The sequence below is a fragment of the Aspergillus fischeri genome, genomic scaffold (genome assembly GCF_000149645.3).
Source record: "Aspergillus fischeri NRRL 181 1099437636252 genomic scaffold, whole genome shotgun sequence".
Taxonomy (NCBI): Eukaryota; Fungi; Ascomycota; class Eurotiomycetes; order Eurotiales; family Aspergillaceae; genus Aspergillus; species Aspergillus fischeri.
In genome coordinates, this window is record NW_001509768.1 from 1422385 (window position 1) to 1436347 (window position 13963).

General features: G+C 52.8%; 6 protein-coding genes across 6 annotated transcripts, besides 1 other annotated feature; 3 read left to right on the forward strand and 3 right to left on the reverse strand.

Moving 5' to 3' along the window:
* Positions 1 to 610: 610 nt before the first annotated feature.
* Positions 611 to 1582, forward strand: NFIA_066550 (Rab family GTPase; the record flags this gene model as incomplete). Its single annotated transcript, XM_001263384.1, has 3 exons — positions 611 to 694; positions 804 to 867; positions 942 to 1582. The coding sequence occupies 3 exons, from the start codon at positions 611 to 613 to the stop codon at positions 1580 to 1582; spliced, it is 789 nt and encodes a 262-aa protein (XP_001263385.1).
* A 692-nt stretch (positions 1583 to 2274) lies between these two features.
* Positions 2275 to 3271, forward strand: NFIA_066560 (40S ribosomal protein eS7; the record flags this gene model as incomplete). Its single annotated transcript, XM_001263385.1, has 3 exons — positions 2275 to 2430; positions 2750 to 2832; positions 2905 to 3271. The coding sequence occupies 3 exons, from the start codon at positions 2275 to 2277 to the stop codon at positions 3269 to 3271; spliced, it is 606 nt and encodes a 201-aa protein (XP_001263386.1).
* Positions 3272 to 3874: 603 nt separating this feature from the next.
* NFIA_066570 (putative dynactin Arp1 p62 subunit RO2) lies at positions 3875 to 5897 on the reverse strand (the record flags this gene model as incomplete). Its single annotated transcript, XM_001263386.1, has 2 exons — positions 3875 to 5483; positions 5548 to 5897. 2 exons carry the CDS (start codon positions 5895 to 5897, stop codon positions 3875 to 3877), a joined length of 1959 nt encoding a protein of 652 aa, XP_001263387.1.
* Positions 5898 to 6395: 498 nt separating this feature from the next.
* NFIA_066580 (uncharacterized protein) lies at positions 6396 to 7505 on the forward strand (the record flags this gene model as incomplete). Its single annotated transcript, XM_001263387.1, has 2 exons — positions 6396 to 6587; positions 6672 to 7505. 2 exons carry the CDS (start codon positions 6396 to 6398, stop codon positions 7503 to 7505), a joined length of 1026 nt encoding a protein of 341 aa, XP_001263388.1.
* A 158-nt stretch (positions 7506 to 7663) lies between these two features.
* On the reverse strand, positions 7664 to 8323 carry NFIA_066590 (actin-related protein 2/3 complex subunit 5 family protein; the record flags this gene model as incomplete). Its single annotated transcript, XM_001263388.1, has 2 exons — positions 7664 to 7886; positions 7965 to 8323. 2 exons carry the CDS (start codon positions 8321 to 8323, stop codon positions 7664 to 7666), a joined length of 582 nt encoding a protein of 193 aa, XP_001263389.1.
* Positions 7935 to 7955: a microsatellite.
* Positions 8324 to 9119: 796 nt separating the features above from the next.
* pmcB (putative calcium-translocating P-type ATPase(PMCA-type)) lies at positions 9120 to 12881 on the reverse strand (the record flags this gene model as incomplete). The annotated part of the gene is made up of 4 exons (XM_001263389.1): positions 9120 to 11299; positions 11356 to 11498; positions 11545 to 11975; positions 12027 to 12881. The coding sequence occupies 4 exons, from the start codon at positions 12879 to 12881 to the stop codon at positions 9120 to 9122; spliced, it is 3609 nt and encodes a 1202-aa protein (XP_001263390.1).
* Between the last annotated feature and the right edge of the window lie 1082 nt (positions 12882 to 13963).

Sequence of the window (13963 nt, forward strand, 5' to 3'; positions counted from 1 at the left end):
TCCGCTGTCTCCCATTGTTCAGTGCATGTCTATTCTGACTGCATTTACCCCCACTAGGTAGATGAGCTGTACATCTCTAAGATTTCAGGGAACAGAGAGCTACGCCAATTAGTCGCGATGACTCCCTCGAGAATGAGCCTACATTTCCACTACGACTGATCTAATTATCTAGTTGATTTGTGAATCATCAACCTGAGGCGGAAACATCCCGTGACTGCTGATGCCAGTGGAAACTGACGCTAAACCAGCTTCGGCAGCCTCATCTCCATAGGTCATCGCTGGCGACTACGCCTCACTGGATACATGCCTGCCCACCTAGGTAGTAATCACCTATCAATCTATCTACTTGTCTGTGACAACTTTTACAACTGTCACCGCTAGTTCTACGACTTCTTTATCCTTATCAAACAGCTTTGTCAGGATCGGATTCCCTGCAATACAGCCTGCGTACTTTAGGCAATCTTGACTTGATTTACTACCCTGGTCCTCCGCGCTGCCGACCATACCGCCTAACGCGAGCTGACATTCTTCGCTCAGCGTTTGATAGCCGGTGTCCGTGTGTGAAGTACCTGCAAGAAGACCTGATCACATAAAGTTGGGCTCGCCGGCCATGTCTGACTCAACGAGCGCCAACGCCCCCAAGCCGAGTAGCAGCGTCAAGCTCGTGCTGCTGGGAGAAGCCGCTGTTGGAAAGGTACGGCGTCCCGGCATGGACTTTCCTTCCTACCCGTTTTCCATTCGTTTCCGTCGTACACAGGTAACCAAATGTGTCTGACGTTTTACTGAATTGCCCGGTTTCATAGTCATCACTCGTCTTGCGATTTGTCAACAACGATTTTCAGGAGAATAAAGAGCCTACCATTGGAGGTAAGTTAGCCGGCTGAATTATTGCGACGGAAACCTTTTGCCGGATGCTGACGAGTTACTTCTTTGGAATTAAGCCGCCTTCCTGACGCAGAAATGTTCGCTGCCTACCCGCACCATCAAGTTCGAAATTTGGGACACAGCCGGCCAGGAACGCTTCGCCTCGCTCGCCCCGATGTACTACCGTAACGCCCAGGCGGCGCTGGTAGTCTACGATGTCACAAAACCATCCTCCCTCACCAAGGCGAAACACTGGGTTGCCGAGCTTCAACGTCAAGCAAGCCCTGGGATCGTGATTGCCCTTGTTGGCAATAAGCTGGACCTCACGAGTGATGGCGGGGAGGCAGCTGAGCAACCACAAACCAATGACGAGCACGAATCATCTGGCGCTGAAGGCGAGGACGCTACCGGCGACAACCATGAGGAGCAGGGAATTACCCCGGGAGATGCCCGGAAGGTCTCGACACGGGAGGCTAGTGCCTATGCGGAGGAAGAGAGCCTTTTGTTCTTCGAGACTAGTGCCAAGACCGGCACCAATGTCGCAGAGGTCTTTACTGCGATTGCCAATGCTATTCCTGAAAGCAGCTTGAAGAGTGGACGAGGTGCCGGTGCGGGAACCGGTCAAACTGCCCTGGGTGCTGGACGTCCCGCAGACGATACGAGAGTCAATCTTGGAGATCGAGCCGCTGCTACAGCCAAGGAAGGCTGCGCCTGTTAAATTGATTCTTCTCTGTCAGCATTTCCTTCTTTCCCTAAATACGCATATCATGCTGTAAGCGCCATAGCTTTCAGTTCAGAGATTAGTGCGATCTTGAAGCAGGATCGGCCTGATTCAAATGCATGCAACCTGTCGTAATAGTTCAAGGCGTGTTCTTTTATTTCCCGCATTACTCTGTGACTGCTTGGAATTCTTTCTCTTTTGTACTCTTGTTCATCTCCCGAATGTCTTGCGACTGTGACTTTCTATTGATCCCCAGTGTGTTTGAGCCAGTGTGAACCTGATTCTTGAACGTTGTATTTTCTAGTCGAATGTGGATATTATGACAGTCCACTTGTCGAGCTGTAAAATTGAATCCTTAAAAGAAACCTACTATGCCAACTCTATGTACAAGACTAACAAGAAGTCCTACATAGTATGCAGATGTTAGTGCCTCAGGCGTAAAGGGCGAAGAAAGTCACGGGATGAGCGATCCCCTAAGGGGGCAGAGGCTAACCCCACAACGGCAAAGCGCAATACCGCTAAGCGAGGCGCCGAGACTCCGATCCCACACCAGCACGACCGAGCGCAAATTGTAGGGTAGGAACTCCGTCCTGAACCTCGATTATTTTCCCCTTCGACGACCAACTCCCCTCGCGACAAGGAAAGCAGCACCAGCAGTACAGCCAGCTACCCGTCGCTCGTCTGCAATCATGGCTGCTATCAACAAGATCGCCCACAACTCGCCATCGAGGCAGAACCCCTCCGAGCTGGAGACTGCGATCGCCGGCGCTCTCTTCGACTTGGAGAGCAACACACAGGACCTGAAGGCCACCCTTCGGCCCCTGCAGTTTGTCTCTGCCCGTGAGGTAAGACTCGCCTGATTACTTTGTCTTCCAGTCCGCATGAGTCCAGTGTCAATTACACCGCAATTGTTCTTTCGAAGCGAGGAATTGGGAAAACAATGAATATTCGACGGGTGTGGTATATCTATATGCTTGATGGGATTGTGTGCGGAGATTGCTCTGTGCGCACATGCTTGTTCCAATGGCAGATTTTGCAACTTTTTTTTTGCAGTCTGGGGAATAGGAAAGACTATGTGGAAGGGTGATACGGGTGTGATGGACACTGGACTCTACGGGTTTTGTGCATACCTATTTTCTCAGGCCATCTAACACGGTACTACAGGTTGAGGTCGGCCACGGCAAGAAGGCCGTTATCATCTTCGTCCCCGTCCCTCTCCTCCAGGGCTTCCACAAGATCCAGCAGCGGTACGAAATGCCAAGCAGAAACCAGTATCACAGCAGGTGAACTGCAGAAACTGACACGCACAATTTGTATAGCCTGACCCGTGAGCTCGAGAAGAAGTTCTCCGACCGCCACGTCCTCTTCGTTGCTCAGCGCCGCATCCTGCCCCGCCCCAAGCGCTCTGTCAACTCCCGCACCAACCAGAAGCAGAAGCGTCCTCGCTCTCGCACCCTGACCGCTGTCCACGACGCCATCCTCAACGACCTCGTTTACCCCGTCGAGATCGTCGGCAAGCGTATCCGCACCAAGGAGGACGGCAGCAAGACTCTCAAGGTCGTCCTGGACGAGAAGGAGCGTGGTGGTGTTGACCACAGACTCGATGCCTACGGCGAGGTTTACCGCCGACTAACCGGCCGCTCTGTTGTCTTCGAGTTCCCCCAGAGCGGTGCCGCTGAGTACTAGATTTATTTATCCTTGTCAGAATCATGTGGTTTAGGTAAATAAAGCGAAGTGCACACGGAGGGGTCCTGGTGGGATTTCGTGTCGGGGGGCGGGTTCTCGCGAGAGAGAGAGACAGGAATGAGAAAAGGTTGACTTTTTATTTCCCACGCACAAAATATGCATTCTCATCATGGCCCTTCTGCGATGGGGTAGCTTGATCTGGTTCTCGGGTACAAGGATAAAGGTTCCTGAATGAAAGGATGCGATGTGATAATAAAAAAATCATGATCTACTGGTTCCAGGCTTTTCTTTCCGGCGTGGTTAAAAAGACTCTTATTTCTTCCATTCTTCTCCTGGTCCACTCCGCGTCCTTCTATAGAAACCCATGGCAAGGGCTTTGGTTCATGTTCAAACCTGGACCGCCTCCATGCTGTCGTAACTCAGTATCCAGCACTGCGCTTTCGAGTTGCCTTGCATAGTATGTGGTACAGGAAGCAAAGTATTTTACTATGAACACCTGAGCAGCTGTAGATCCTCCATATGTACTCAAATGATCAACACAAGGGGTATGTAAACTATCTACGGAGTATATAGATGTATCCACGTAACGAACAGCGTCGCCAACTATGCAAGTTCTGCCGTGATTCGGCCAACCCCCAACACCATCCAATACGCCAATTCTCGCTTGACCGTATCGGAGTTCTGCCCCTTCCCAGCAGCCTGCTCCATCTGATTCTCCGAGTCCCATTCCATACGGACAAAGACCGGGATCTCGAGGACGTCTTCGTCGGGCTGGAGCTGGTTTTTGGGATCCTTGGCCTGTCCGCTCCAGTCGAGGCTGGTATTGTTGTTATTGTTTTCCTTATTATCGTCGATACTGGGGCTGCTAGCCCCGTCTCCGTCGTCATCGCTATCGAGAGATTGCCGTCTGTGGGTCCCTAGACTGCCGCCTGGTAATGTCCCAGGGACAACTTCTAGGACTACGGTCGTCCAGTTCCGCCCCTTGTCCCAGACTTTGCCCGCTTCTGCGACTTTCTCGTACCCGAGGTTCATCCCGCCAGAGCGGGAGGAGCGCGAGTCTCCTCCTGTTGTGCCCTGCAGGGCTTCATCCCAGACGTCGCTGTTGGCTCCGATGTCGAACTGCGGGCAAAGGATTGTCACTTTTGTGGCTACGCGGCCTGGTGTTACTGAGGGTGTGGCGAGGGTTACCCGGACAGGGTCGAACATGTGGTTTTTGAGTGTCAGAAGGAGCTGGAAGGGTTTCAGCGGGGGGAGGGCGTCCAGGTTAGGAGTTGAACTGGATGTTGAAGGTGTTATTGCGGGGAGGCCCGTGGGTGGTCCCAGGGCTAGAGGTCGTAGAGTTGGTAAGGGTATGTAGCTGAGGGCAATTAGACGGATGCGAAACCGGGTGGACTGAGGTTTGAACTCGGGCTTGACGAGGATGTGCTTGCACGACTTGCAACGTTTCGAGCGCTTGGTTCGGAGTAATACTGGTAAAGGGAGAAGGTCTTCCACGAACCGAGCATCAGGGGACTGAAACATGCGCTGCTCGATCGACGCGAGGCCGTCCCAGCCACATACTTCCGAGGAAATCCGCTGGATGATGGAGTCTTCTGTGCCGGGAGCCGGGACCTTCAGACCCTCGCTGGCGGTCAGAGCTTCTCTCATGACTGGCGGCTTTGATTTAGGTTTCTTATTGGCGCTACCGTAGAGATTGCTGAGCCGTGATGAGGCCGCATAGAGAGACATTATACGGTTTAGAGCACCAGGTGAGGCAAAGCCAGGTCCAAAGTCAGTACCCAGAGGGTCTGTGGGCGATGTGGACGTGGCAGCTATCTGGTCTTTGTAGAACGCCTTGAGCGCGGAGAATCTCCCGGCCGAAGTCAAAGGAGCCGCAGACTCGGATGGCGTAGATTGACCATCTCTGCTTTCTCCTGGGGCCGGAAATTGATCGTCGATGGTGGAGTATGTGGACAGGGGAGACTTGAGCTCACCCATGGATTTGGACATCTGTCTACCCCGAGCGGTTGTGGTATCGGTCATCTTGGAAAGCTGTGCGCAGATGTTGGTGGGCTTGTCAAATTTGATTCCAATGTCCAGAGATGACCACATGCAATATGCGCACGAAAGCACCCAAGGTCCTTGTTGGCCTTCACTTCCCGTAACATTCTCGAGCGTGTTCACTGCAAGAGGCGCAGTGCATATGGGGCAATTGAAGCAGTTCCTGGCACATCTAACCGGAGCAAGCAGCTCTTCAGCGGGGAACTACTTGCGAAACAGAACCTAATGGTACCCACCTATTACCCTCACTTCGGACCATGCTGCTCGGCGTCTCGAACAGACAATTCGGACAATACCAGCACACAATCTCCTCTGTGATGCATCGCGGACACTTTATCTGATGGCAGTCCTCACAGTACAGCAGCTGTTCCGGGGGATACAGAGAGAAGTTGGAACGCGGAGCTCGAGGGTCGAATGTCTGCTCCTCCTCCTCTTCATCCTCTTCAGTATCCGCAGCTGTTGAAGGGTCTCCCTGTTCTGGCTTTTTGGTGGGAGACTCTCGCGATCTTCGTTTTCTGGAACGATCAGGAACAGGGGTATCCGCACATGGACAGGAGATATAGGTATAGGGAAAAGGGCGCGACATGATCAAGGCGGGTTTTCTTTCTCGGAGTAATCGATAATAGTAGTTGATTGACCGAGAGCGGAATGGTGTCTTATACGAAGTAATTGAACATAATACCAGGAGCACCTTGGTACAATATGAAGCCTACTCCTTTGATGATTAGCTGTCACTGTCGGTAGGCGATATGTATTCCACAGCGGGACAATCTCACAATTAAAGAGCATCACTTCAGGTGCGTATGGATTTTTCAATAAGTCACGTCAGCGAGACAATCTCCACCATCTGTGTTGTTCAATTCAGAGAAGAAACCCGGCGTGCGGGATAGAGATGTTTTTGTCGTATCGCGAAATTGCGGAGTTCTGAGCAACAAAAAAGTCGACGTCACCCGCCGACAGCTTAACGACTGTTCGATCGCATCAACATTACAGCACCCTCAATTGCATCTCGACTGAAGACATATTAGGTTTTGGAATGCCATAGTTTGAAATCTGACTATCAATTCATACACTCGCGATCACCATGTCACTCCGCTATATATTCCGTCGAGCGGTCCGATCACAGCCCTCGTTCACTGTAACGAGGAGCTACGCCAGCCAGACCCCCGGCAATCCAGTCATTGATGTGTTCAACCGAAAAGTCAAGCACCTTCAGAGAGATCGCGCAGCTCGGAATGTGGAGGAGAGCAGGAAAACAGACTACATCAAGGATGAGGTGGCTACACGGTTGTGTGAACGGCTACTGGCAAGCTCTTCTGCTCTAGTCCTTGGAGGATATGGCTAACCTTCTGCCCTGCAGGACATTAAACGAGATTTCCCCCATGTCCTGGACCTAGGCGCCAACAGCTGCAACATCGCTCGCGCCCTGACAACACCAAACCCGGACCCCAGCACCGAGACATCGCCGCCTCTAGCGGACAAGATCTCCAAACTCACCTGCATCGACACGTCCCACGCCCTCCTCTACCGGGACGCAGACGAGCCCTTCAACAAGGGCATAAATCTCGAGCGGCCGGTCGTCCCAGACCTCGAGACCCTGCCCTTCGCACCCAACACCTTCGACGCCGTCCTGTCCTCCCTTTCCATCCACTGGATTAACGACCTTCCCTCTCTCCTGGCCCAGGTGAACAGCATCCTCAAGCCGGACTGCCCCTTCATCGCAGCCATGTTCGGCGGTGACACACTATTCGAGCTCCGCACGTCGCTGCAGCTGGCGGACCTCGAGCGGCGAGGTGGTGTCAGCCCGCATGTATCCCCTCTGGCGGACGTCCGGGATGTCGGCGGGCTGCTGAACAAGGCCGGGTTCAAGATGTTGACAGTGGACGTCGAGGATATCGTGGTCGAGTTCCCGGATACGTTTGCGCTGATGCAGGATCTTCAGGCGATGGGGGAGAATAACGCCATTTTGCATCGGGAGCTGGGACCTATCTCGCGCGATGTGCTTCTGGCCAACGAGGCGATCTACCGGGAGCTGCATAAGGAGGAGGGGTCGAGGGGTATCCCCGCTACATTCCGGCTGATATACATGATCGGGTGGAAGGAAGGGGAAGGCCAGGCGCAACCGTTGCAGAGAGGCAGCGGGCAGGTTAATCTGAAGGATATCCTTGGAGGCGGTTCCTTCGATAGGCCATAATCATAAGGCGCTTGAGTGAACGGTCTCGAATGAATAAAAGATATGTATAACAGAAGCTGCGCAATCTAACAAGGATATCACCCATCCGCAACGCAGGAGAACCAAGCTCGACTTCTAAGAAGAGTAGCAAATAAACCTCTCGGTACATTTCTAACCTCTTAAACCGTCCTCCGATCCGTCATAACCCGGACAATCGACCCAGTCCCCGTAAGCTCAACCAACCTCTCATGCCAGCTCAGCAACACACTCATCTGCTGCGCGCTCCCGCCCTCACCCAGATTCCGGGCCTGAATCTGCGAGAACCCCGTGTTCTGCGGAGACACCGACTTCCGAGGCGACTGCGCCCCGCCACCAGGGGCCGGAGCAGCCATCCCCTTGTACCTAGTCACAGTCAGCACCGAATCTCCCTCCCGACAGTATTCATTGCCCGCAAGGCAAGGCAAGGCAAGGGCAACCTACAAATACTTCATCAGACAGTCCGCCCTCTCCGATCCGCCCTCCCCGCTACATACCCCCTCCAGCACGCGGGTCATCTCCCCCTGGCGGATCCCCTGCAGCACATCCACAACGGTAGCCATGTGCACCTCCTTGGCGCGATCGTCGCCTCCCAGCGGGGCCGTGTCGAGAACGTACCGCAGGGCGCCCTCAGGGTCGCCGCCGCGGAGCAGCTGGCGGACTTGGCTGGCGACGTTGGCGGCGTCGGAGGAGGTCTGCGAGGGTGGGAGCGTGGCGGGGAGGAGGGTCTCCATGGGGAAGTTGACCGAGGACTCGGGGTCAAGCACGTCGATGTTGATTGTGCGGTAGTTTAGCTGGGCCATGGCTGCTTTTGTTGTGATTTTGGATAGGGGTGGGTGTGTATGACGACAACGGAGATTCGAGAATACAACACGACAGTAAATCAGGGAATTGAGAACTGTTTTGCAGATTTAGTAATGTATTAGTCTGTTAGCGAGAAGCATTGAAGAACACATACCTTGTCTAAGGTTCAATGTCGGTTGAATGAAGCGGGGGGAGCTCCAGATGACGTGCGGTGATGTGAAGGGCGGGAGTGTGCTATCTTAGTGTGCCAATCAGACTGTTATTAGAGACAGTTGTTAGAGAATTGTTTATATGACAGTAAATTCAGGGAGGAAGAATTCAGCGTGACGGGACAGCTGAGAGACAGGTTGACTTGGACGCCTGCTGAGGATGGGCACAATGCGGCGGTGCGGAGAGGTGGATCTTGGAGCCTTAGGCAGAAACTCTACCCTTTACGTTGTCTGGGACTCTTCGCATTATTACTGACTCGAAAGATGGATGAAGTAAAGCCATTATCAATTCTTTCAAGGTGCAACCAGATGATGCCCATCTGCTAATTAACTATTGTACAATTTCTTCCACAAAGTCAGAGAACGCTCAAGCTAAACAGGCAGCCAACAACGCCAGCCATTTGCTCTCAACAAATGATGCAGACAAACGTAGAGCATGAGATCACAAAACGAATATGCCAGCCCATCGTTACAAAGTATATGCGTATGTATATATCTAGAGACCATCGTCAATCATGTAATGTTCAAGTAGACCCGCTCCAGCCAGAAGTGACTGGGAAACAAGCCGAGTGGTCGTATAGAATCATTAAGAGCTCGTAATCGTAATGGGAGGCACAACTACCGGTGTCGCAGGTGCCTTGGGCGTATGCTGCTTCTCCACGTCTGCCAAGGGCGCTTCCTCCTTCTCTGTCGCGGAGTCGTCCTCCGCATCCCGACGCAGGACACGACGGCTGAAGCGCCTGACAGACCGCATCAGGGACGAGACTGTTCTCGAAATGGCGCTGAAGGCCTTGCCAATCGGCCGCAATGCGGTGCCCACAACTAGGACGACGAAGTTGATGATAATCTCGACAGGCCGGTCGGGTGTCAATCGCAAGACCACTGCCCATGGCAGACAGGCAATGGCACAGACGATGCAAATACCCCATTGAACAGCGTCCAGGCGAGTCACATTAAAGGCTGCACCTCCGACGTAGATGATCATTACTTGACCCCCGACCATGATGCAGTTGATGCCGAGGAACCAGTAGTTCCGGAACATGCCTTCGAAGATATTCAACCTGTTGTCAAGTCTTCGGTTGTTGAACTCATTGAAAATTTGCATCCAAACGAAGGTGTTGAAAACGATAGTGTCGAGCTTCAACTGACGATTGTCGGTGCCGAGACGGCTTCCGAGAAGCTTGTCGCCAGCGAAGTAGAGCATAAAGGTGACGGCAAGCTGGTAGATGGCCTGTCCAATGATCATCTTCCACATAATCACAGTGAAAAGCGATGCACTCTTGGGGACGGGCTTGCGGTGGAGAATCTTTTCTGTCGGGGGGTCAGTTGCAAGTGCGAGGGCAGCAAAGGTGTCCATGATCAGGTTGACCCAGAGCAGCTGAACCGCACTCAGGACACTCGTATTGTCACTGCTGTAGAGCGACGAGACAAAGGTCAAGATGACAGCAGTAATGTTGACTGTGATCTGGAATTGGAGAAACTTTGACACGGCATCGTTGACAGCTCTGCCCCAGGCGATTGCCGTAACGATAGACTTGAAGTTGTCATCGAGGAGGATAATAGAGCTGGCCTCCTTGGCAACCTCCGTGCCTGCAATGCCCATTGAAAAACCGACATCAGCCGTCTTCAAGGCTGGTCCGTCGTTGGTGCCGTCGCCGGTGACAGCGACGGTTTCGCCCAGCTTCTTGAGCCGTGCCACCAAGATCCGTTTGTCTTCGGGCGAGGAACGGGCGAGAACTTGCAGGCGGGGAATGACCTCGTCCATCTCCTGGTCTGACAGCTGACGGAATTTGGGACCCTCCATGACAATGCCATCCTCTGTCTTGATTCCGCAGGATTGGGCGATAGCGGTGGCCGTTGCGATATTGTCACCAGTGACCATCTTCACCTGCACACCAGCAATACGGCAGTTTTGAATCGCAGCTGGCACCTCGGGTCTCAGGGGATCCTGGATACCCACAACACCAAGCCAAGTCATATCACGGAAGACGTCTTCGAACTTGGCAGCAGATGGGTCGTCTTCCACGCGTTGTGCATCCTTTGGAGGCCAGCTTGGGAAGTCCCGGTACACGAGACCGATGGTGCGCAGGGACTTCACAGCATAAGACTCAATCGTATCAAGCATCTTCTGGCGGTCTGTCTCGGTGAACATGTCGACCATAACACCATCCGAAGACGTACTAAGATCGGAGACCTTCGAGGAGCATGCGCCGACCATGATCTCGGCGGCCCCTTTGACCAGGAGACGATAGCCTGCCGTGGGCTCACGGTAGACCACACCCATACACTTGCGGGCGGAGTCGAAGGGGATCAGCTGGACAATTTCCGCAGAGCCACGTTCGGTAGTCACGTCCATGCCGAGATAGTCTCTCGTCATTTGCAGCATTGCCACCTCGGTCTTACTTCCGATAAACTCTCTGGACCCTTCCTTCTCTTCCTCGAACGCGGTGGAATTCAACGCAATGCTCTTGATGATCAGGTCGCGTACTGCAGTTGAGCATTGCTTGAAGATCCCGGCCACGGTCGTGGAGTCGCCTGACGGTTCGGCATCCTCCTTTCTGTCCTGACTGAAGCTCTTTTGGGTTCCAAAGGTCCCAGCGACGACAGTCATTTTGTTTTGCGTCAGAGTACCGGTCTTGTCGGAGCAGATAACAGTGGCATTGCCCATGGTCTCGCAGGCACGAAGGACACGGACGAGGTTGTTTTCCTTGACCATTCGCGTCGTGGCAAATGCAAGAGCTAGTGTTACGGCTAGGGGAAGGCCCTCTGAGGAGGATTAGTCAAACGCTGATTCATACTGAAGGGCTCTTTGAGCGTCTTACCGGGAATCGCCACAACAATGACCGTGACCGCAACGATAAGAATATCGACAAATTCCTTGCCTTTGACCGCAGGACTGGCAGGGTTATTCGACAGTTGGGCAACGAATCTGAAGAACAAGGCGAAGAACAAAATGATCGCAGCGCTAGTAAGGTTAGCATGAGTCCTGTATATTGAGCTGGTTATCCTACCTAGAGCCAAGCCATCCGATCCAGTTGGCAAGTCTTCCCAGCTTCACCTGAAGAGGAGTGGGATCATTCGACTCTTGCAGAGAGAGCAAGATACGGCCATAGGACGAGTACGGTCCAACACTGGTCACGAGGTAAGTCCCTACTCCTTCGAGGACCTTACTGCCTGAGATCATGAACGGGTCTAGTTTCTTCGTGGCGGTTCCGTTGACAATGCGCTGCCAAACCTCATGTCCATTGGTCTTCTTCATCGCGTCCGATTCTCCAGTGGCGGAGGACTCGTCACATTTTATTCCGTGACCAGAGATGAGAATACCGTCTGCAGGAACAGAGTCGCCGGGTTCCAAGTGGAGCACATCACCGACCGTGATATCGAAGATGGAGATCATAGCAACTTTGCCTGAGCGAATAGCCTTGACTTCCCGATCGCTATTCTGTGACATGGTTAGATCAAATAGACAAAGCGCGGAGATCATTCCACCTACCCTCTTATTCAACTTGGCAAACTGTCTCTCCTTTTGCCAGTCATTCACGGCAGTCACGACAGTTACAATCAGAATAGCCACGCAGATGGCGACACCTTCGATCCAGTCCACCCCATGCCCCTCATCGACTGTTTCGTAGATACCCAGGGACAGCGAGACGATAGCGGCTATTGTAAGCAGAATGATAATCTTGTCATTGTAAGCGAACCACAGCAGCTTCAGGAAACCAGTCGATTTCCGCGCAGGCAGCTTATTCTGGCTGAAAACGCGAATACGATCCTGGAATCTTGACCCGCCGCCTGATGCTGGTGCTGGTGCTGGTGCCGCCGGTGCGTCGTGTGAAATTTGTTTTGAGAGTTTCTGGTCGCTAGAAGTGGCTTCCTGAAAATCGACCGTACCGTCTAGGAGAGCTTCGTCCTCGGATAACCCAGACGCCAAGTCGGTCCGCAGACCTTTTTCCAGCCCGCGCAGTCCCCCGAGCGCCTGGAACGCAGCGAGCGACTTGGGATTGAGCATCTTGTTGAGCTGGCCCGGGGAGAAGGCGAACTTGTTGTTCTCGACCCGGAAATCCTGCTCATTGCGCGGATCCGGAGTCAGCGCCTCGGATAGAGGTACATCATCGTAGGCTTCTTTCGATATGGTGAATTCCGAGTTTGCCCGGGACCGTGCGACGGTGTCTGCATTTGAAGCGAATGATTCTGATCGGGGACGTAGTGTGTCCCCGTCTATCGAATTTGGCGTCCGAGGGTGATCATTCTGGACCGTCAGCCGATTTGAATCTACGGTTGATGGAATCTCCAGCGACAAAGCTGGCTGCTCTGATGACTGGGAAGAAGGACTCTGTCGCTTACTCATGGTTAGTATATCTCTCTCCTATTTAATGATGAAGCAGATCACATACCTCTCTATCTCGAGTATTAGCCTGAGGGCTTAGGAGGCCGTCCTCACGGCTTCCGTTTGGTGTCAGCATGATTAGACCGACACGCTTGCTATATTAGTAGAATAATTTGAAAAGGATAATTATCATCTATCAATATAGTAGGAGAAGGGGCAGAAGCAGAGGTAAGCGGTTTGGATGGGGTTTTATCAATCTTTGAGAGTGGCTGAGTCGGCCTTGGTAAGATGAAGGTATCATTTATCCAGAAACACCAAGAAAATCATTCGACGCCATTTCTGATTGGGGCAGGTGAAAAAGAATAAAACAGCATATTTATGACATTCTAAATAAACTAATCCAAAGGCTCGAAAGGATTTCTGTCTCCTCACTTGACCAGGTATCGGCGCTGTCGTGCACAATTTGCCCAAGAGCTTGGCTTCAGCACAGCCCTCCTTATCCTGCGGTGCGGAGCATTCCAAGACAATATTTAATAAGAGGAGGACTATCTGGGTCTCTACCTCCGAGAAAGATGAAATCATCAACTCCAAACCCGGGAACGCTCCATTTCATCCAAGGTCCAGACGAAACGGACGAGTAGGTCAACCCGTATAGACGCCAGGGGCTTCCTCAACCCACCCATACTCCGCAGCAATTGCAGGAGAATAGACCGTCAACGGCGCCTGAAAAACAATTCCCAAACGGAAGCCAAGCGCGAGGGGAACAAGGACAAGAGCGAGACCTCGCATATGACTGGTCCCCGAAGGCGCTCATATCAGTATGAACCAAAATTCAAACTGAGGCGGAATTGCACTTCACCCACTGCGCGCCAGATTGAGCAGTGCGCGATTATTGGAATAGCCAGTGAGCTTTGCCGCCTGCATAGACTCTGGAGCCGACGGTGCTGCGCCTCTCTTGGCCGATAGGCAAATCACAATAGACTTTTCTATTCGATCCGCGCGTACGGAAGAGGCATCTGGGTATGCGTATGTGGATGCGATAATCAGCACCTAGGACGGCATACCGCTCCGTCCAGTCATCCAGTCAGAGCTTTGTTGACTGA